This window comes from Capra hircus, chromosome 17, assembly GCF_001704415.2.
Source record: "Capra hircus breed San Clemente chromosome 17, ASM170441v1, whole genome shotgun sequence".
NCBI lineage: Eukaryota > Metazoa > Chordata > Mammalia > Artiodactyla > Bovidae > Capra > Capra hircus.
Window position 1 is genome coordinate 17,940,333 of NC_030824.1, and position 20,581 is coordinate 17,960,913.

Consider the following 20,581-nt stretch of genomic DNA (forward strand, 5'->3'; position numbering starts at 1 on the left):
CTATGAGGTTCTGGTAGAAGACGGTTATCCTATGAGATCGTGTGTTCTTGTGGCTTGCTGGGTGTGGAAGCTCTTTGTCCTTCCTGGAGTTGCTGGCTCCCCTGGGACACTGCCCTGTGTGTCCCCCTGCGCACTTGCTGTTGCTGTCCACTACTCAGTAGAAGGGAGGGGGCAGTCGTCAGCCTAGATGCTTGGCAAATATTTCCATGTTTTCCCAAAAACTGCCCTTGAGACTTTTTTCTAGCCAATGATTGGGAGCTTGGAGCAACCTGCAGCTCTCACTCTTGGTGGTCCTCTGCTTTTAACTGCATTTTAAACTGCTTTTCCTCAAGTTCTGCTTCTTTTCTAATGTGATCTTTAGGAAATTATGGGGAGGATTAAACAAAGCATGTTTGTGTACCGAGGAAGGCCTATAGGTTGCCAGTTTTCAACTTCAGCCTTAAGAGTGTACCTCCTCTCAGGAAATTGATGGGGTTTGTTTTTTGTTTGTTTGCTTTTGTTTTTTAAAGTATATATCCTTGGGACCTCCCTGGCGATCCAGTGGTTAAGACTCTGTGCTTCCACTGAAGGGAGCAGGGGTTCAGTCCCTGGTCAGGGAACAATTAATAAGATCCTGCATGCCACATGGCAGGGGTTAAAAAAAAATTTTTTTTTTTTTTAAAGTAGAGACTTCCCTGGCAGTCCAGTGGTTAAGACTTCATTTTCCAGTGCTGGGGATGTAGGGTTTAAACCCTGGTTGGGGAGCTAAGATCTCACATGCCTCATGGCCAAAAAATCAGAACATAAACAACAGAAGCAATATTGTAACACATTCGATCAAGAATTTTAAAAGATGGTCAACATAAAAAAACTATATAAAAAAAAAATATATCCTTTCACATAGATACCTTTTGTGTTAAGAAACCAAAGAGTAATAAAGAGTACACTGCAAAGAAAAAAAGTATACAAGTAATAATTGTCTCTTTTGGGAATTAGAAAATAGTTGCCCCACCCAGAGATAACCAGTGTTAACATTATGGTGCACTTCTGACATATATACATAAATATATGAATTTTAAAAAATTGACACCAAACTACTAATAACTTTTTTTTTTGACTGTGCCAATGTGGCTTGTAGGTTCCTAGTTCCCCAACCAGGGATTGAACTCTTGGAGTGAAAGTTTGGAGTCCTCCCCACCACTGAACCACCAGAGAATTCCGCTAATAAATTTTTAAAAATTTATTTATGTTTAATTGGAGGATAATTGCTTTACAATATTGTGTTGGTTTCCGCCAAACATCAACATGAATCATCCATAGGTATATGTCCCCTCCCTCTTAAACTTCCCTCCCACCTCCTACCCCTTGATAACTTTTTAAAAATTGTCTTTCCACTCAACAACATATGATATCTTCCAATGTCAATAAATATACATTTGCATCATTTAAAATGTAGTCTTTCATTATATTAGGGACTATAGTATATTCAATGTATGCCCTCTCGTTAGACATCACGTTGTTTATAATGTCCACTCTTTACAAATGACGCAGAAAAGACTTTAGGATAAAATTATAGAAGTGGAATTGCCATATCAAAAGAGGCTGGGCATTTAAGTGTTTAGGATGTTTCCAACCAGAGTTGGGAGTGGTAGTTTGGGCAAGGGAGGAGACTTCAAACTCACACCAGCTGCCGGTCAGTCTGGCCTTTCCCTCCTTGAAGACATCCAGGGATGGAGTTTACACAGTTGCTTTGATAAGAGCCATTTGTCCCTTTCACTCCCAACATGCTCCCTCATCAGGAGGAAGGTGTGGTAGCAAGCTGAGACCCCACCCAAATCTGGAAATGAAACTGGCTTCAAAGCAGAGCACAGGAGCAGCTGTAGAGGACCCTGGAGGCCCTACAGAGACTAGGATGGGAGCGCCTGCCCCAGGGGCCCCACTGGCCCTCTAGTTGCCCTGCCCTCCCTACATGGCCCCTGCCAGCTGGCTTTGAGCCCCTTGACAGCTTTCTATACATGTCAACTATCATGTTGGGCCATATGAAATCGTTGTTTCTATAGTCAAAAGTGGTTGAGTACTGGCAAATTCTAGATGCCTTTGGTCTGGCTGGTTCAGTCCCTTCAGTCTGTAGTCTTGTTTATTTAGTGCTCATTCTTTGCTTGGCACTGTGCAAAGCACTTTATAGTCATTTTTTAATTGTCACAACTTTCTGAGGCATAGAAATCCCCATTTGACAGAGAAGAAAATTATGGCTCAGAATTTCCCCTTTTGGAAGGGTGTAGGGGCTGATTTGCCTTCCAAGTTTAAGATCTTAACAATAATGACAGTATTTTGAGTTGTAGTTAAAGGAGCTGGTGGCTGGCTCTGCCACTGACAGATTGCGATGTCCTGGGAAAGTGCCTTAAGTAAAGAGCTAGTTTTTACCTCTGCGGAGGCGAGAAGTGTTAGTGATCTTGCTTTCGCGTTAGAAAATCCCTTTGGTATTCAGCGACTCTGTCTTCTCATCAATAAAATGGGGACGAAACCCTCAGGGCCCAGCAATATCTCTGAAGAGCCATTAGGACACAGTTCCGGGCCCTGCAGGAGAAAGCGGGGCCTGGGAGGGGGAAGGAGCGCCACCCCCACCCACCACGTGGAGCGCCCGTCCGGCCGCGGCGAGGCGACAGAGCCATTCCCCGGAGTGTGAGGCGGGATCTGCACGACCTGCTTGGCCAACACCTCTCCTAGGCCAAGACACTGGCAAGTGACACCACCTGGCCACCATGTCCCGCAGCACCCCGAAGGGAAAGGGATGGTGAGGGGCGGGGCCTGGAGGCGTGGCCTCCGGCTCTTCCTCCCCCTCTTTTTTTTGTCCGCCCAGCTACGGAAAGGACCCCTGCGCCTTTAAGAGGCCGACGCGGGCTCCCGATTGGCCGAGACGCGCCAGTGACGTCACCCCGGGGCCGGCGCCGAGGCGGCCCTGTCGGCCCGCGCCCTCCCCCTCCCGCCCCGCCGCGCGCTCGCGGACAGTCGGCGCGCGGGCCGGCCCGGGCCGGCGCCCCGTCTAGCTCTCTCGCTTGCGTCTCCCGGCGCCCCGGGGGATGCCCCCGGCCGGGCCTCCCCGATGGCCGCCGACGTCTTCATGTGCTCCCAGAGCCGGCCCCGCAGTCGGGGCCGTGCCGTGCTGCTGAAGCCCCAGGTGCCCGAGGACGACGACGACTCTGACACGGATGAACCGTCCCCGCCGCCCGCCTCCGGCGCAGCCACCCCGGCCAGGGGCCAGGCGAGCGCCGCGCTACCGCCGCCCAAGGCCGGGTCGGGCCGCGAGGAGCCTCCGCGCCGCCAGCAGATCATTCACAGCGGCCACTTCATGGTGTCGTCGCCGCACCGGGAGCACCCGCCCAAGAAGGGCTACGATTTCGACACGGTCAACAAGCAGACGTGCCAGACCTACAGCTTCGGCAAGACCAGCTCCTGCCACCTGTCCATCGACGCCTCGCTCACCAAGCTCTTCGAGTGCATGACCCTGGCCTACAGGTAGGAACCCGGCCGGCCCCACCTCTTGAGCGGGGCTCCTTTGACAAAACAAGCGTGGAGGGCTGCCGCCGGGGGACCTCTTAGCTTCAGGCATTCCCTTTGGGTCTTCCCCCATCCGGCGGGTTTATGGGTCTGGGGTCTCGAGTGGAAACGAGAGAGGTGGAGGTCCTGGCCTCTTCCCTGTCTGCAAGGGCTTAAGTTCTTCCGGCTTCACGTTCCCCAGCTAGGCACCCCCGCGCCCAATGTCCCGAGGCCACTGATTTCAGACTAGAAAAAGGTGTAAATACAGGCTGTACCTCCTGTTACTCGACTTTATCCACCCTTCCCCCCAAAGCTTTGTGTGTTTCCGGCAATAGGGAATAGTGGTTGGGACCACCTGTCCAGCCAGGGTGGTTAAGCGCTGGTTTACTGATTGTGTAAAATCTGCGAGCCCGTTTCCTCTTTTATAAAGAGAGGGTGACAGTATTACCTGCCTCCGTTGGCTGCTGTGGGGATGGAATGAGATAGGTAAAGTGCTTATTTCAGTGCCTGGCACATATTTTAGTTGCTCCCGAAGTGTGAGCTAGTTTTCTTATCGTGAGGGAGGCTGGGTTCCCTCACGCCCTCTTGATTGGGAAGCCCTCCCCCTACCCACACTTGGGAGGGGCTCTGAGTGCCTCCTAGGAAGACCTGAAGCCCTAGCCCTTGGTGGTGGAGGCTGTCCCCCTGGCAAGTTGGAGGCTCCTTGGGCTGGCCCTGAAACATTATTTGGAGATGTTTAGGGCAGGCATCCCAGACGCCATCCTCACCTATGGCTCCAGCTCTAGGCGGAGATCTCTTTTTCTCCCCAAGTCACAGAAATGCCTGGGTTTAACCTCACGGCTTAAAATGCCCTTCCACTCTCCCTTTCTCGGTGTTTGTCAGGTATTTGCTTCAGATAACTTCTGCCTCGGGAACAGAACTTCTTTGGAGGAGCTGCAGTGCGGAGCAGCCCAGCCCTGCACAAAGCTCACGATAGGATCTCGGCAGAGTGGAGATTACTGCATTAGTAACTGGACTGGCTGGGGCTGTCTTAGGTGTCTGCTGCAGGCAGCGCAGACAGAGTTTCCTTGGAGACTCCAGAAACAGTATCACGAGGAATACGAACGTTTCCCTCCACCCCCCCACCCTTTTTTTTGGAAAGCAGTGAGCCCCCAATATACCCAAGTTATACATTTACCTGAAGCTGAAACGCTAGATATACATAGCTCCCGATGGCATTTTCCCCCTCTGGAATAAATGATTAGTCAACTTGTTCCTTTGTTATGTTCCTGAAATGCACCCCCACTCTGCCCGCCCCCGTTTCCTCTCTTGAAGGCTCCCTGACGGTTTGTTTGCCACATGGCTGCAGTACGTTACCCAGAGCTCTCCTCCCACCCCCTTTGCGTGGCACGTTGGTTAGGCTCTGCTCTGATTCTCTGGTCTTGCCAGTTTGAGCTGGCACCAAGCCTGTGAAGATTTTTTTTTTTAACCCAAATGGTATTGAGGTCTCAGCCCTCTGCCCGCTTTTAGCCCTGCTTCATGCATGCGTGCTTGCTCACTCGTGTCTGACTCTTGGCGACCCCATGGACTGTAACCCGCCAGGATCCTCTGTCCGTGGGATTTTCCAGGCAAGAATATGGGAGCGGGTTGCCATTTCCTCCTGCAGGGTTAGCCCTGCTGACTCGGTCTCAAATTTTGAGCACTTTGTTGGAATCAAACTCAACTCGACTGTAGCATACGGTGCAGTGAGAAAGAGAGGGCTTTCAAACAAACCTGGAGGTGAAAGATAGGAATGTGTTCTATTAAGCAGACTTAATCCTCGCCTTTATTTTAATATCAACTTCTCCACATACAAAGAGAGAATGGGCGATGGAGTGGCAGGAGGCATGGGCCGAAGTGCTCACCTAAGTTCTGCTAAAGGGTAAATAAACCAGTCTGCCCTCTGCCCTCAGTTTGAATAACCTGAAGGCGTATTATTAAATGACACCAAAGAATTTTAGTAATGGTATTTTTTTTTCCACTTCTTTCTAAAATATTTTGGCAGCCAGCCGTTGCTCATTTAGCTTTCTTGGTTGCAGAATGCACGCTTAGTTTGGTTTGAGGCTTACCTTGTTCTTCGAGACCTCCAGCCCTGCTGGTTCTCCGTCCGGCTTTGCTGTCATTCCCTGTGCTGAGTCTCCTGCCACTGCGGGTCCCCCAGTGGGCATCCGCCTAGTAATTTCTCATGAAGATGCTCTTCGTGTCCCTCTCTGCTTGAGGCTAATCTGGGTGGCCCCAGAATTCAGTTGGCAGCATGGAACATGGGTACAGATTGACAGGAGAAGGACTCAAAACCAGTTATCTGAGCCGCAGCCTCTGGCCCAGAAAGCAGCATGAGAACAAATGTTTCTGACCTCAGCTATCCTGTGAAGACTGCTCACTGGCTTTCAGAGAAGACGGGTTGCGATATTGGGGGCAGGGAGGAACGAAAACAACCCCAGAGGTGGCCTCACTCCCCTTTCAGGGCCATGTTGCGTCTTCACCCCCGTTTTCCAGGTTTTCCCCCTCTCCTGGCTGCTGGGCCTCCTCCTCTTCTGTCTGTTTCTGGCCTGGGCTCTTTCTGACTTCAGCTTCCTGTCGATCCCCCGGCCTCTTCGTTCTAGCCACCTAACTCTCCCTGGTACACTCTGTGCCTTTTTTTTTTTTTTTTTTTTCTGGGTTTGGTTTCCTGTTAACTGCTGCCTCCCAGCTGTTTCCAGATGAGGTTCAGCAGCTCTTTGGGGGAGGAACTAAGGGCAGGGGAAGTCGTGGTTGTTTTTTCCCCAGTCGTGTGAAGTGGACTAGGGACTCTGATATGATCTGTCCCTGAACTTGCAAAGTCGTGAACTGCTGAAGGGTCTTTGGCAAGACTGACCTTGGCTGGAGAAAGTGTGGGGTGCCCCGTGGTCCACCTGGACAGGTAACATTGTGGACAGATTCCAGCTTCCTGTAGCTGGCCGTAAAATCCACGTCCTTCCCACACCATGATGCTGAGAAAAGCCCCCTGTAGTGAAATGTCTTGATTTGGTCCTACAGTGTGAGGTCAGTTTTGGGGATGTTTGAAGAGGAAGAAGTTGCCTCTCCCCAAGGCAGAGCTTAGAGATTCATGGCTTGCCTTCTCTAAAGCTTCCTGTCCGCCACTGGGGACGTGTGGAGAGTACGGTGTCCCTGCAGGATGGAAGTGAGGATTAACTGAGATAATGTCTATAAATGGGTCTGCCTACCTTCTCAATTGTGTCCGATTCTTTGCGGCCCCATGGACTGTAGCCTGCCAGGGTCCTCGGTCTATGGGATTTTCCCGGCAAGAGTACTGGAGTGGGTTGCCATTTCCTCCTCCATGGGATGTTCCTGGCCCAGGGACTGAACCCACGTCTCTTGTGTCTCCTGCATTGCAGGTGGATTTTTACCGCTGAGCCATCGGGGAAACCCCACGAATGGGTCTAGTACCTGGCAAATAAGAAGCAACAGGAGGTTTAATGGGCTGAATCCCTTCTGCATCATCAGTCAGCTGACATTTTTTAGGAGCCCAAGTTTCTCATCCATAAACTAAGAGAAATAACATATCTGACCGGGGTCTTTAATGTGGCTTTTAAATGCCTGCTTGACAGATGCTAAATGGATGCATTCTTGGCTTGTCCATCCTCTCTGAAGCCCCATAGTGGAGCTATGTCCTCTAGAAGATAGTTCATGGTTCTTCCCCTCTTAACATTGTGAGGAATGTCACACATGTAGGTCACCCACGCAGATTCTGAACACATCTAGTAGATAGCTTTCTGGGCTTGGTTTTGGTTTCACTTCTCTACCTTTTTATGTAACTTTATTAGGGACCTTTGGGGGTGAATATCTGTGGGGTGAGGGGAGAGACAATTCTTTTATGAATTTAGAGATAAACAGTTGCTTTCTGGACAGTAGATTTCTTTCTTTTATTAAAATTATTTTTCTTTCTTTTTAAAAATTTATTTTGGCTACACGGGCTCTTAGTTGCAACATATGGACTCTTAGTTGCTAGATCATGTGGGATCTAATTGCCTGACCAGGGATCTGACCTGGGCCCCCTGCATTGGGAGTGTGGCGTATTAGCTGCTGGACCCCCAGGGAAGTCCCTGGACAGTGGATCTCTGCTCCAGTAGATAATCGAGGAAACCTTTACATTTGGATCTGTAAGATACAAGTTTCTAAACTGTAGCCCTGCATATGTATGTATCAGTTCAGTCCAGTCGCTCAGTTGTGTCTAACTCTTTGCAGCTCCATGGACTGCAGTACACCAGGCCATCACCAACTCCCAGAGTTTGCTCAAACTCATGTCCATCGAGTCAGTGATGCCATCCAACCGTCTCATCCCCTGTCGTCCCCTTCTCCTTGTGCTTTCAATCTTTCCCAGCATCAGGGTCTTTTCCAATAAGTCAGTTCTTTACATCAGGTGGCCAAAGTGTTGGAGCTTCAGCATCAGTCCTTCCAATGAATATTCAGTACTGATTTCCTTTAGGATTGACTATACATACATATAGTTACCCACTGTTCCTGACAGCCAAGGATTCAAGGTTTAAAGCAATTGTTCTCTAAATGTTAAGTTTTCCAAGGAAGAACTTTCTAGTCTTGGGCATGGTAACTAGTTGTAAATGAGGACCATGCACACAGATGACTAAACTGGTTTTACTCTTCCGCAGCCATGCCTAAGAGAAGCAGTTTCTCTCCTCTTGGGCTTTCTTTGGCCTTGAATCATTATATAGTGTCTATTAAAGGGCCGTGCTAGGTTGGAGTGAGGACTCCAGAGATGAGAAAGAATAGTCTCTGTCCTCCAGGAGCTCACAGACTTGGAGTGGAGGACAGATAAACAGGCAGTTGTAGAACAGTTAGCAGGGGCTGTGATAAACAACGTGAACCAGGTCTAACAGCAGCAGTGAGGACAGTCCCGAAGCCAGAAGAGTGTGTGTCTGTTTGCATAACTGGATCAGTGTGGACAGTTTCCCGTGTCATTGGGGTTTCATACATATCTCCCCTTCCATGTGTTACCTGTCAGAAATTACGATTCACCTTCCCAGGAAGTCCAAGAATTCCTTTTACCTGTCTCTTCTCATTGGTAGTCAGGACAAATTTCCTGTGTATGTAAAGGCTGGCTGGCTGATTGCCATCCTGATGGAAGGGCAAAGAAGGGTGATCAGATTGGGAAGAGCCTGGGGAAAGGGGGTGGAAGCGAGGATGGAGGGAAGTCATTAGCTAGAGGGAAGGAAATGCACACTAACTGAGCAACTACTGTGTCCTAGAGTCTCTAGGTTATCCTAAGTCACAGTAGCCCTCTCAGGCAGGTGCTGGTGAAATTCGTATTTTTCAAACCAAAAAAAAAAAAAAAAGGGCACAAAATTAATTTGCCTTGTTGCCGGGAGGTGAGGCAGCTTATCCAGGGTGGTGTCTCTGGAGCTGAAAAGTCTCCTCCTCCTCTGCTCACAGAAGCGTGCAGCTCTGTAAGAGAGAAGGTAGACGTGCTAGTTCCTGTAGGATTGGAAGAGGGGGGCCAAGACGGGGAAAACAAGTGCCTTTAGGCCACCCCATGCCCTTCCTCGTGCCGCCCTTCCCCACTGGTGAAATCCTGCCCTTCCCTCAAGTCTTAGCTCAAGTGCCCGTGGCCCAGTGGTCCCTCTCAAAGGGAGTGAACCCCTTGATGCCAGGCAAATCCACTACGTTAATGATTGTGCCTCATATCTTGATTTACATAGACATGATTCTCCTGCTCTCTTCACCTTTGACTTTCTCATGGAGTTTCACAGTGTCTGGAATATACTAGGCGGTTAAGATAAATATATGGAATTGAACAAGGAAACTCAGGGGCCTAGTGGCCAACATCATAAACTCTCCTCTGGTGGACCTTGTTTCTCTTCAGCTGCTCAAAGAGAAACCCCCTCCGTGGAACTCTTGCCTAGGGGTGCTGGTGTGGAGTGGGACAACGGCGTGGTGTTTGTATGGGGGGTCCCGCACAACCTGAGATGGGAGGCAGATGAGTGGTGCCCCAGGATGTCCATGTGCTCATTCCTGGGACCTGAGAATACAGTAGGTCACATGGCAGAGAGGAAGTAGGGTTGCTAATCAGCTGCCTCCAAAATGGGGAGATTATTTTGGATTGCCTGGGTGGGCCCAGTGTAGTCACAGGAGTCCTTAAAAGAAGAGGAAAGCAGAAGAGAGAACTAGCAGGAGAAGGAGCTGGCCTGAAGTCGCTGACTTTGAAGATGGAGGAAGGGGCCATGAGCTAAGGAACACAGGCAGCCTCTAGGAGCTAGAAAAGGCGAGGAACCAGATTCTCCCCTGGAGTCTGGAAGCCAGCGCTGCGGATATCTTGCTTTTAGCCCCAATTCTCCAGAACTGTGAGACAGTACCTTTGCGTTGTTCTAAGCCACTAATTTTGTGGCCATTTGTTACAGCAGCAGTTTGAAACTCATACAGACTGGTTTCAATAATTGTTTGTTTTTAATTAATTAATTTTATTTTTGGCTGCACTGGGTCTTCGTTACTTCGCATGGGCCTTCTCTAGTCTTCATGGGCTGCTCATTGCAGAGGCTTCTCTTGTTGCGGAGCACGGGCTCTAGGTGAGCAGGCTTCAGTAGTTGTGGCCCACAGACCTCGTTGTTCCGCAGCACGTGGAATCTTCCCGGAGCAGGGATTGAACCCATGTCCCCTGCATTGGCAGGTGAGTTCCTAACCACTCTGCCACCTGGGGATGTCCTCAACAGTTTCTCCAGTTTAAGCCCATAACCCAGGTCTAAAAGTCTTTCTTCAGGCTCCTTCCCCGCAGAAGAGCTGAGCATTCCAGTCTGCCGTTGTATCAAACTGTGCAAAGTGTATTAGTGAAGTGACTGCTTCAGGCGATCTAATGATAGGAGGGCCCTCATTATAAAAGGAAGTCTGTAAAGTGCTCTTATTCTGTTGCCCCAGCACAGTTCCTAGAATAAGGGTATTGTAGAAAGTTAACAGCACGTCTTTAAGGATTCATATACGGCTGATGAAAAATTCAGAGTGTGAGCTCCTATTGCCCATAATTGAGTTACTTCTTGGGTCTAATATGTGCAGTTCAGACAGCAGATATCTTAGGTGATATTTTCTATCTTGTTGGAATTCTGTCTGTGGTTAGAATTCTGGGCCAGAGGGCTTGAGTTTTAGGCAGAGCCCTTTTGGCCACGGGAATCAGGGCCCCTCTCAAGCTGGCCCTTGCAATGGGGGTTTGCTGCGGGGATCAGGAAGTGTGTTCATGAACCTCCAGGATTCCCAGGACTGCCAGACCTCTGGATTCTGGAGGGGTCCAGGGCTGTGGTGGGCCCTCAGCAGGGGGAGCTTGCCCTTTCCTTAAGGCTCACCCCCTTAAGTGACTCAGCTCCTCTCTCAGACCCTGCTTTGCTTTGGGATCTTACTTCTGCTGCTGCCAGCTGGCGCTCTCACCTGCCTCTGCTGTCCTCTGCTTCAAAGCCCCTGCCTATGGGGGTTTCTGCGTCTGCCTGACAGGAGCTCGTGGGTGGCTGAGTTTCGCACACAGACCTGCTCAGAGCTTCCTGTTACCATCAGTGCTCTATGCCAGGTGTCTAATTGAATTAGCTGGTCGTCTGCAGCTTAAGTGTTGGAGAGGGAGGCCAGCAGGCCCCGCCCTCTCTGATCAGAATCTCAGGGACCCCAGAGCATGCGTCTAGCCCCAGAGCGTCCAGTGATGCCCTTTCCTTTCGAAAGTGTTAATCAGGCCTCTGATGGGTGCCAGGCCCTGTTCTCGCCCTTGGGGATGCAGCAGTAAGCAAGACAAGGTGTGCGCATTCTTTTTGTTGTTGGAGTTTTATTGAGATGTAGGTGGCGCACAGCTATGTGAGTGTTTGAGGCGTCTGGCACAATGACCTGACTTACAGGTGCTCTAAAGTCATGGAGTCTATAGTCAGTTGAGGGAATCAGTAAGCAAATCAGATTTATATTGCTCCTGCCACAAAGAACATCAACCACACCAGAAGATGGAAAGTGATAGCGGGTGGGGGAGGGTAGGCAGACACTGTATCTCAGCGGGTTGGAGAAGTCTTCTGAGGGGCTGACATTTCAGGTTGAGCTGAAACCTGAGTGGTGAGTGGGAGCCAGCCAAGGGCAGTCATTCCAGGCGTTGGACGAGCCCGAGGCAGAGGCCCAAGGTGTAAGGATCAGGCACATTCCGGGGCTGGGAAGCCCAGGGTGGCCAGCAGGTTGAGGGCAGGGCGAGTGTGGGGGAGTAGAGGGGAAGATGGGTTTGGTTGGGAGGTGGGAGGTTAGGATATTCTGTTCATGGCTTTGGGGAGCCAACTTGTTGAGTCTGCGCAGTGGGGACCAGGGGACAGGAGAGCTGGGGGAACTGATACCAGAATGGTGGCCGGGAGGTGGTGAGACGTGCATGGATGCAGGGCGGTTTTGGGCTTGCCAGTGGAAGGGATGTGGGGGTGTAAGCAAAGAATCAGCAGTGGCCCTGAGCGTTTTGGTCTCAGCCGTGGGGGCTGCGACTGAAACGAGGAAGCCAGGGAGCCCGTCAGCTGTGTGACTAATGAGAGCTGTGTCGAGGACCTGCGCTGTGCGCCTGACTTGGCTACATGGGCTATGGTTGGGGCAGCTCCCTAAGAAGGGGCTGCAAGGGGCTGTTCGGTGCTGGGGGCTCTGCAGTCCAGGGAGGTCCTCACTGTCACCAGAGTACCGAGATTCTTTCTTCTGTCCTGGCTGCGCCATCTCATCTCCCTAACCTCTCTTGTGCCTTGTATGGGACCAGTTGGCCATAGGAGGTTTTGGCATTTTGAGCTTATATTTGGGATGGCAGTGGTTTTTGTTTTCTGTGAAATAGATACTCTCATATCCCAAACGATATTTTTACTCCCTTGGGTTTGGTTGTGGTAGAAGAGTACTACCTGGTCTCGAATGCCCTACGAGGAAACATCTCCAAATTGAGCATCCCTAGTGTGTTTGGGGTTGGACTGCACCATCAGAAAAGCCTTCTAGAAGGAGGCAGGGCAGAAAGGGTTATTTGGTAGCTCTAGAAGGACGTCCAAGATCTGGAGGAATAATTCCAGAAACAGAATTCCTTGTCGATAGTTTTTGAGTCTCAGAAGTGATAGTGTAAAAATTGAAAAGAAAAACAAAGAAGAATCCAGTTGAAGAACAGTGAAGAGTGAGGCCAGGAAGTAAAAGCTCAGAAAGGGATGTCAGGGAGAACCAGGCTGCTGGTGGGAATGGCACTGGAGAGGGGACCCGCGGGGACTAAGTTCGCTCTTCTTCACTGTTGAGGACTACTGTATGCGTAGGAGGGCCTGTTCTGAAAGCTAGTTACCACCCCTTCCTTCTGTGGCTTGTGGGCACAGGCCATCCGGGAAGACGGTGGCCTCTTGTGCTCCATCACCACGGGACAGACAGTCATCAAACAAAAAACAGCTGCTTCGGTAGAAAGTAGGAGAATTAAACTAGTTTCCAGATATTTCCCCAATATTCTGGCTTTTAAAAAACAACCTAAAGAACTGCTTCTTGTGCTCAGGTGGTCACTGGCCCGTTTGCAAATGGACTGCCTCATCTTCTGGGACCAGCCCAGAGAGCTAGACACTATGTTTTCTAGGGAAAGTGAATTTATAAATCCGTCTTATTTATTAGAATGAAACCCTTTCAATGAGTTCTTAAAACAGTGCATGATTATATTAGCTTGCTGTTTGAAACAGCGATTTTCTAGCTGAGTAGCGGGGCCTTTTACCCAGGCTCCTCTGTTCTTTAAATGATTATTATTTTGTTGTTGTTGTTCTTCACATTATTAAACAGATCTTTCTCTGCCTTGGAACAGGACTTTCTTCCACTTGTGCAGACGAGTTTATGTTATTGTTGGTGTTAACAACTTTATCAAGATGGGATTCACGTACCTTAAGATGCGGTCGTTGTACGTGTGCTGGTCATTGATTTCCTTTCTGTTGTGTAGCCATAATTGGAATCCAGCTTTAGAACATTCTGTCACCCCACTAAGACCCCTCATGCTGTCTTATGTTTAATCCCAGGTCCTGCGTTCGCCCCAGACAACCGTTAATCTGCTTTCTGTGTCTGTAATCTGCTTGTCTGTGCGTTTTCTGGACATTTCATGTAAATGGAATCATACTGGATGTGGCCTTTTGTGTCTGGCTTTTTTCACTTGGCCTGAGGTTGGCGAGGCTCATCTGTGCTTACGGCGCACGTCCGTATTTTGTTCCTTTTGATTCCTGGACAGTGTTCCGTTGTGTCATCGCACTACGTTTTGTTTATCCAGTCATTGACAGGCGTGTTTTTGGGGGAAGCCTAGTAGCTTCGTTACTTGGATGTTGATATTCCATTTTCTGTAGTAAAGTTCTCTTACAGATTCAGCCAGGGACTTCCTTACAAGGTGGAACTAGGAACTACAGTGAACGTGGTGGGAAGGTGATGGATCAAATACCACTAGACGTGGTGCCGCTGGTTGGTAGCATGTCACTTAGCCCTGAAAGTCAGGATGTCTTTAATTGTAAAGGAAGGAAAAAAGTGAGAGGGGCCGTGGGGGTTAGACTAGAATGACCAATCTTTTTCTTATTACCAATCTTATTTTTCTTCCGTGGGCCTTGTGTATTTGAGAGGTACAGCCTTAGGTGTAAATTGTATTGAGCAATAAAAAGGAACAAGCTTCTGGTATGTGTCAGAAACATTACGTCGAGTGATGCAAGTCTTACTCAAGAGATTAGATATTGAGTCCCTTTATGTGAAGTTCTAGAAAAGGCAGAGCTAATCTGCGGTGGAGAAAAATCCGCTCAGTACTTGCCTGCGAGGGAGGTTGAAGGGGATACTGGGGAAAAGCAGGAATCTTCCAGGGTGATGGGCATGTCTTATAGTATTGTGACTATACTAGAAACCAGTGAACACTTTTCAAAGGTGAATTTTTTGGTGTGTAAATCATGTCTCAATAAAGCTGTTACATTAAAAAAACCGCGTCATTAGGACTGACCCAGATGCATTCTTCTTTTTGTAGCTGAATAGTATTCCATTGAGAGCCTGTTATACAAAGTGAAGTAAGTCAGAAAAGAAGGACGGATACTGGACATTAATGCGTGGATATGGAACCTAGAAAGATGGCACTGATGAACCTATTTGCGGGGCAGCAGTGGACACAGACTTAGAGCACAGACCTGTGGGCGCAGCGGGGGGAGGAGTGGTGGTGCGAATTGAGAGAGTGGCGTGGAAGCACGCACGCTACCGTTTGTGACGCCGGGAGCTCCGCCCGGTGCTCTGTGACAACCCTAGTGGGTGGCTGGGGAGGGAGATGGGGGTCCAGAAGGGAGGGGACATGTGCACACTTGTGGCTGACCTATGCTGATGTGTGGCAGAGGCCAGCACAATATTGTAAAGCAGTTATTCTCCAATGAAAAACACCACCGACAGAAAACCCAAACCATTCAGGTTTTCAACTTTATCTTTAGGGAGTCTTATTTGAGATCTTGAATGCTAACTATGTCAGTGTCTAGGAGTTCCAAGAGTCTCTGTCTTCCATCTCTTCTGTGTACAGTAAACGAGAGACTGCTTGGGAAGGTGACCTACCCTGAGCATTTCCCCTAGATTAAAATCGACTCAGGAATTCGGCTCTCCAGGTTACCTCAAAGCTCCACAAATCACCCTAAGGTTATCCTGTTAAGGCCTTTTTTCCTTTTAACATTGTCTGGGTCAGGGGGTCACAAAGTCAAATGCCCACAAGGGTCAGGAGATAAAAGTGAGGGTCATTGGTAAGGCGGAGAGGACGTTTGCCGTCTTTTATTTTCTGGCTTCTGATGGAGTCATGGTTACAGACAAGCACTTACTTATTATGAGAACCCTGCAACCGTAAACTGCAGTTGACCAGGCCTGCCTGATGGAAGAGCAGCGGGGCGGCGGGGGCGGTGTCTGTGGTGAATTGGTGGGTACCTGCTGGCTCTACAGGGGGGCAGCCATCACCCAGCTCCAGGTGACTCTAGCTATTTGGGAAATTGAGCTCAGTGTTACAAGGTCTGGCATATTTGAAAACTGGAAGAAATCTGAATTTGTATGTGAACTCTACATTTCCATTTCTACCTTGGGTCTGAGTTCAAGTATTAGGAATTCTAGGGAAATGAGTTTAATCTCAGTTGCATCTGTTTATCTGTTGGCCTTTCTTTTTATTTTTTAATGTATTCTCAAAATCTGTTTTGGCTGCACCGCATGGTATGTGGGATCTTAGTTCTTCAACCAGGGATTGAACCCGCCCCCCTTGCATTGAAAGTGCGGAGTCTTAACCATCGGACCGCCCGGGAAGTCCCACGGTTGAATCTCATATAGAACTGAGTCTTGGCCTAAGGGAGGAAGGAGTGTGTGGTGCTCTTTGCCACAAGGGCAGCCCTGGCACAGGGCATATCTTGTGAGGTGTTCTCACCCTTAGGTGTGCCTTCATGAAATGTTTCTGTTCATACAGTCAGAACCATCATCTTCTGAAAACAAAATCCAAGACTGTCCTGGTAAACCCCAGAGGTGTGTGTGCTCCTGGTAGACAGTTACTCGTAGAGTTATGAGGAACCAGGGCAGTTATTTTAAATGATCATGATTTGGGGGTGGAGAGTTGGCTTCATTTCACTTCTCCATGTGAAGTTCTTGGACAGTGGGTTACTCATCATTTTACATTCCATTTCTAACTGTTATCCCTTAACTTCACCACCAGACCTGCCTGAGGCAGGGCTGTTTTCATAGGGTGATTCCAGGGTGGAGGAAAGGGATAATCATTTCGCTTAACTCCAGACAGTTGATTTGGTTGTCGCTGAAACAAAATTATAGCTTGAAGTTAGACAGAAGAGGCCTCTCACTTGGCCCTTGTTCAAAGTTTCTAACCTGCACATTGGACATTGTGTTACAGGCCTCTGGCTGTGCTTTGCAGTTAACTACCTCTGTGTGTGTGTGTGTGTGTGTGCGTGCGTGTGTGTGTGTTTGAGGTAGTTAAAGGAAGGGACGTGCTTGCTTTGAACCCTTCCCCCAGCACACACGCACACACACACACACGCATGCACGCACACACACACGCACACACACACACGCACATGCACACACACACACACACACAGTGTTCTCGCACAGCCACCTTCCACACGATCTGAGGCTTTCCACCTTTCCACCTCTTGAAGTTTCTGTCCATATTTGATCTGATCTACAGAGGTGTTGGCAAGTAGCTTTATGGTTCTTAAAGGCCAAGACTTTGCTCCTGAGCCAGATTGAAATAGAGTTTGTACTTCTCAGAGCGACGGCAAGCATGCTTACTGAGAAGTTGGGGGTATTACTCTTCTAAGCTTAGGACCTTACTTTTTGGATTTTGACTGTATTTCTGGGCCCCCTTCCAGGGAAAAAATCCCCAAACTCAATACCCACAGATAACCACCATCATATCCCTGGTGTTTATTCTCTCAGACCTTGTGGGGTTTTTATTTTTCGGGTAGAGTAAGTGTGTTTTGTTTTTGTATTTAATAGATCATGAATGCCTTTCCCAAATACTCATCTGCAGTATTTTTCTAGTGGCTGAGTAGTACTTCATTGTGTGGACGTACGTCACTTATGAAATCCCTCTCTGGTGGACCTTGAGACCATTTCACATGATTTTTGTGTTCCTGAGCCCCTCTTCCATTTCTCTTATCCCTACTTTCTCTGAAAACATCCTTCTGCCTCCTCCTCCTTCCTCACAGGAAGAACTCTCTCCTTGAGAACCTTTCAGCAGGACCCTTGAAGAAAAGGGTCAGGGTTCCCCAGCCTGGCCTGTCCCCCGCCCCTGCCCACTCGGCTGAGGTGTGTGTGGAGGTTGGAGGTGAGCAGGTTACAGCCCAAGAGCAGCCTTTGCTCTGCGCCTCAGGCCGGAGAGAGGAAGGCTGGCTGCACTGCCAGCGTGCAGAGGGGCAGGGGACACGGGAGGGTGTCTGACACACCCCGCAGCGTGCCTGCCTGCGAGCTCGCACGTCTCCACCCCGAGGCCAAGGCTCCTCACTCCTGCCAGCATGAGGATGCCTCCCCTCAGCCTTCTGTTGTTCCAGAGGCAGGGAGAGAGCATTGAGCTTCAGGAAAGCTGGTGGTTCCAGCTGTGGGCCCGCCCAGCTGGGGCATGCTCACCTGAGCCCGGAGCCACGTGGATGCATGTCCCTGCGAGTCACAGAACAGATGCCGGTGTGACTTGGTACATGGAAAGAAGAGCTCACTCAACTCTCTGGAAAAGTTTAAGTACTTTCCATCCCATCAAGTCCAGAGGTGCTGATCTCTGGCTCTCTGGCAGCCTTACTCGTCAGCCTGATCCACTGTGGGGTTTCTGTGGTTCTGTCTGTCTGCCCACCCACACTGGTGGCAAGAGTGTGTGGCGGGGGGTCTGATATAAGGCAGAGGACTTGGGTGATGTTTTAAATGCTGGATGAGGTTGTTACAACTCCCTAGGCCCAGTGGCAAGGCTCGCCTGCCCTTGGGGCATCCAGGTTCACTGGCTGCCTCCTAGCCCAGAGCTCCTCACTGTGACCCCCATCTCCTAGCCCAGCAGAGCCTCCCCTCGCCTCCCCTCGCCTCCCGGCTCTCTACCAGCCTGGCTCCCTAGTGACTGGACCAGTTTTCAATTCCTCTTAGTTTTGAATTTCATGATTTTTTTTCCCCCACAAGAAACCTTGGCAGAAGACTTTGTTCCCTGGGAAAAAAGCTCTCAGAAAAGCAGAGAACCGCGCTATCAGCTCAGCCCCTGCCTTGTCCTTGACGATGTCCCAGCACAGTACCTGCAAGCCGGCAGGCAGGTGGTGCTGAGGAAACTTACCTGGTGGGCATGGCCTTCAGATGCTTCCCACAGCGGCCAGTCAGAGACCTACTGATTACAGTCGAGCTGGCCAGCCTGTATGTAGCCAGCTGCTTTTTTGCCCGATAAGTTTGTTTGCTTATCTCTGTTTTCCTGCCAGTTGCTGGCTCCCTGGAGCCATGGGTGTGTTTGTCGTTGTTTGAGGTGATTGGTGAAGTATGGATTAAGTGAGCAGGGCTAGGCGGGGTGTGAGAAATAGGGGGTGTCATCCTCTGGTCTCTCTCACCCCCTGGCTCTTACCTGCAGAGAGAATCTTCTCTGGTTTCCGCCCGAGAAACCAGAGGGTGGCAGCTTTCAGGCTTCTGGAAAGCTGGGAGCAGCCACCTCGGCTCAGTGGCCCTAGCTGAGGTCTTGAGTGTGCTAATGCTCTGAGTGCTAAGTCGCTTCAGTCATGTCCAACTCTTTGTGACCCTGTGGACTGTAGCCTGCCCGGCTCCTCTGTCCATGGGGTTCTCCAGGCAAGAATACAGGAGTGGGTTGCCATCTCCTTCTGCAGGGGATCTTCCCCACCCAGGGATCGAACTCGTGTCTCTTACATCTCCTGCACTGGCAGGCAGGTTCTTTACCGCTAGTGCCACTTGGGAAGCCAGAGTCCTTGCTGCAGTGTCCATCTAAGGGCAAGTGAGTTTCCTTGGCTAAGGCAAACCAAGAGAGAAATAACAGCATAGTCCAGACTGAACACAAAAGCGATCCCGAGCAAGCTGCCCCGCTAATGGCCTGGAACAGTGACCCAGCAGCACTGTAAACAAGCTTGACGCTTCAGCCCTTGTTCTCTGTTGGCCAGGGTCCCTGGAAGCGCATCAGTATGTGAGACTCAGCTATGTCCCGGGAGCAGTAGGAGCCCCACGACTGCAGAACTGCCAGCCTGGCTGATGTGTCATCGCTGAATGGCAGCTGGCCTGCCTCTGTTGCGTCACACGCTGTTAGTGTCTGAGAGTAACTTTCTTCCCTCTTTTTAGCCTGGTGTCTCCAAGTCCTGGGGACCAGAGATGAAAATGAGGAGGGGCATGCAGGGTTTGTTGGGCTGTTGCAATCTGTCGACAAAGCCATCATTGTCTGGGATAAAGCACCAGTTGGTTCACTTTGAATTGCTCCGTCGCTCCAGTGCTCAGTAACGGCTGTTTTTCTTCCACCTCAGCAGCGTTCCCGGGGGGAGGTGAAAGATGGACTGCCTGATCCAGAGGGGAGAAACTGCTCTCCCTTGCCCTGTCTGCGCAGCAGCATCTCAGGTGATCAGTTAAGCACCCAGAGCAGACAGTCTGCTCCTGGTCAGCCGGCATCCCAGGCTGCTGCTGGACCCCGGCTGGAATTCGGCTGTCTTGGCCTCTTGGAGGAAGGGAGCTTTTAAGAACCAGGCTGCTGCTCGTGGCCTCAACCTCCCGTGGTGCTCGACTGTCCCGGCAAGGTGCCCTCCCCGCAGCCTTGCTGCCGAGCTGACCTCCCCTGTGACCTTTTAGCCTACCATCTCTCCCCGTTGTGTATGATGCCTCAAGCTGCGGGGTCAATCTGGAGAGCAAATCTTTCCTCTGGCTGGCTGAGCCAGCCAGATGCTGTCCCTTGAGCCTGGGGCAGACACCCAGAGTTTCGGTCCTTTCTGGTACCTCTGCCCCTCGTCAGTTCCACGTTTGTGTGGTCAGATTGGTCCAATCCAGCTGTCTTTGTGGGAATCCCAGCAGCTGGGGTGAGGCTGCCAGGGACTCCTGAGGGAGTGAGGGAGCTCACACCGGAAAGCCTGGGCCTCCATTTGCTTCCAGTGCCAGGAATTTCATTTCCCTGCATCTGGATAGCTCTCCAAGTCCAGTGTGGTCACGAAATGACGTTTGAAGAGCTTAGGAGAAACGCAGAGTATGAGAAACATTTTTTTTTAATGACCCTGACCCCAGACAGACAAGTTCAAGTGCTTGTTTTCTCAAAGATGGAGCTGCAAAGGCCAGAGAGTCTATGAGGTGGACAAAGCTGGATGGATGGGAGGGCGTGATGTAAAATGCCCTTGTCCGCATCGTTGGTTCTCCCTTAGATACAGTCTTGGGAACCACCTCCATGAGGGGCTTGGGGAGCACAGAAGAACCTATCAGTGGAGCTGAATTGCTTCTTTAGTTCAGTCCTTTGAATTTTGTGGTATTAAAGTTGGGTGGGTAGCTATTAAAATATGTTTGCAAAAATGACTCATTTGTTTGCCCTTCTCTTAAGGAGTAGAGCTTCCTTTGATACAAGCCAGTTTTCCAGATCACCGTTGTTTATTTCATT

At 50.0% G+C, this 20,581-nt stretch overlaps 1 protein-coding gene across 2 annotated transcripts in view; it reads left to right on the forward strand.

The window, feature by feature from the left end:
- Nucleotides 2,977-20,581, forward strand: part of MLXIP (MLX interacting protein) — a 58,870-nt gene continuing 41,265 nt past the window's right edge. For both annotated transcript variants that reach the window (XM_018061302.1, XM_018061303.1), the window contains exon 1: nucleotides 2,977-3,495. In XM_018061302.1, the coding sequence (XP_017916791.1) occupies nucleotides 3,083-3,495 (413 nt within the window). In that variant the 5' untranslated portion in view covers nucleotides 2,977-3,082. The remainder of the gene's footprint in view (nucleotides 3,496-20,581) is intronic.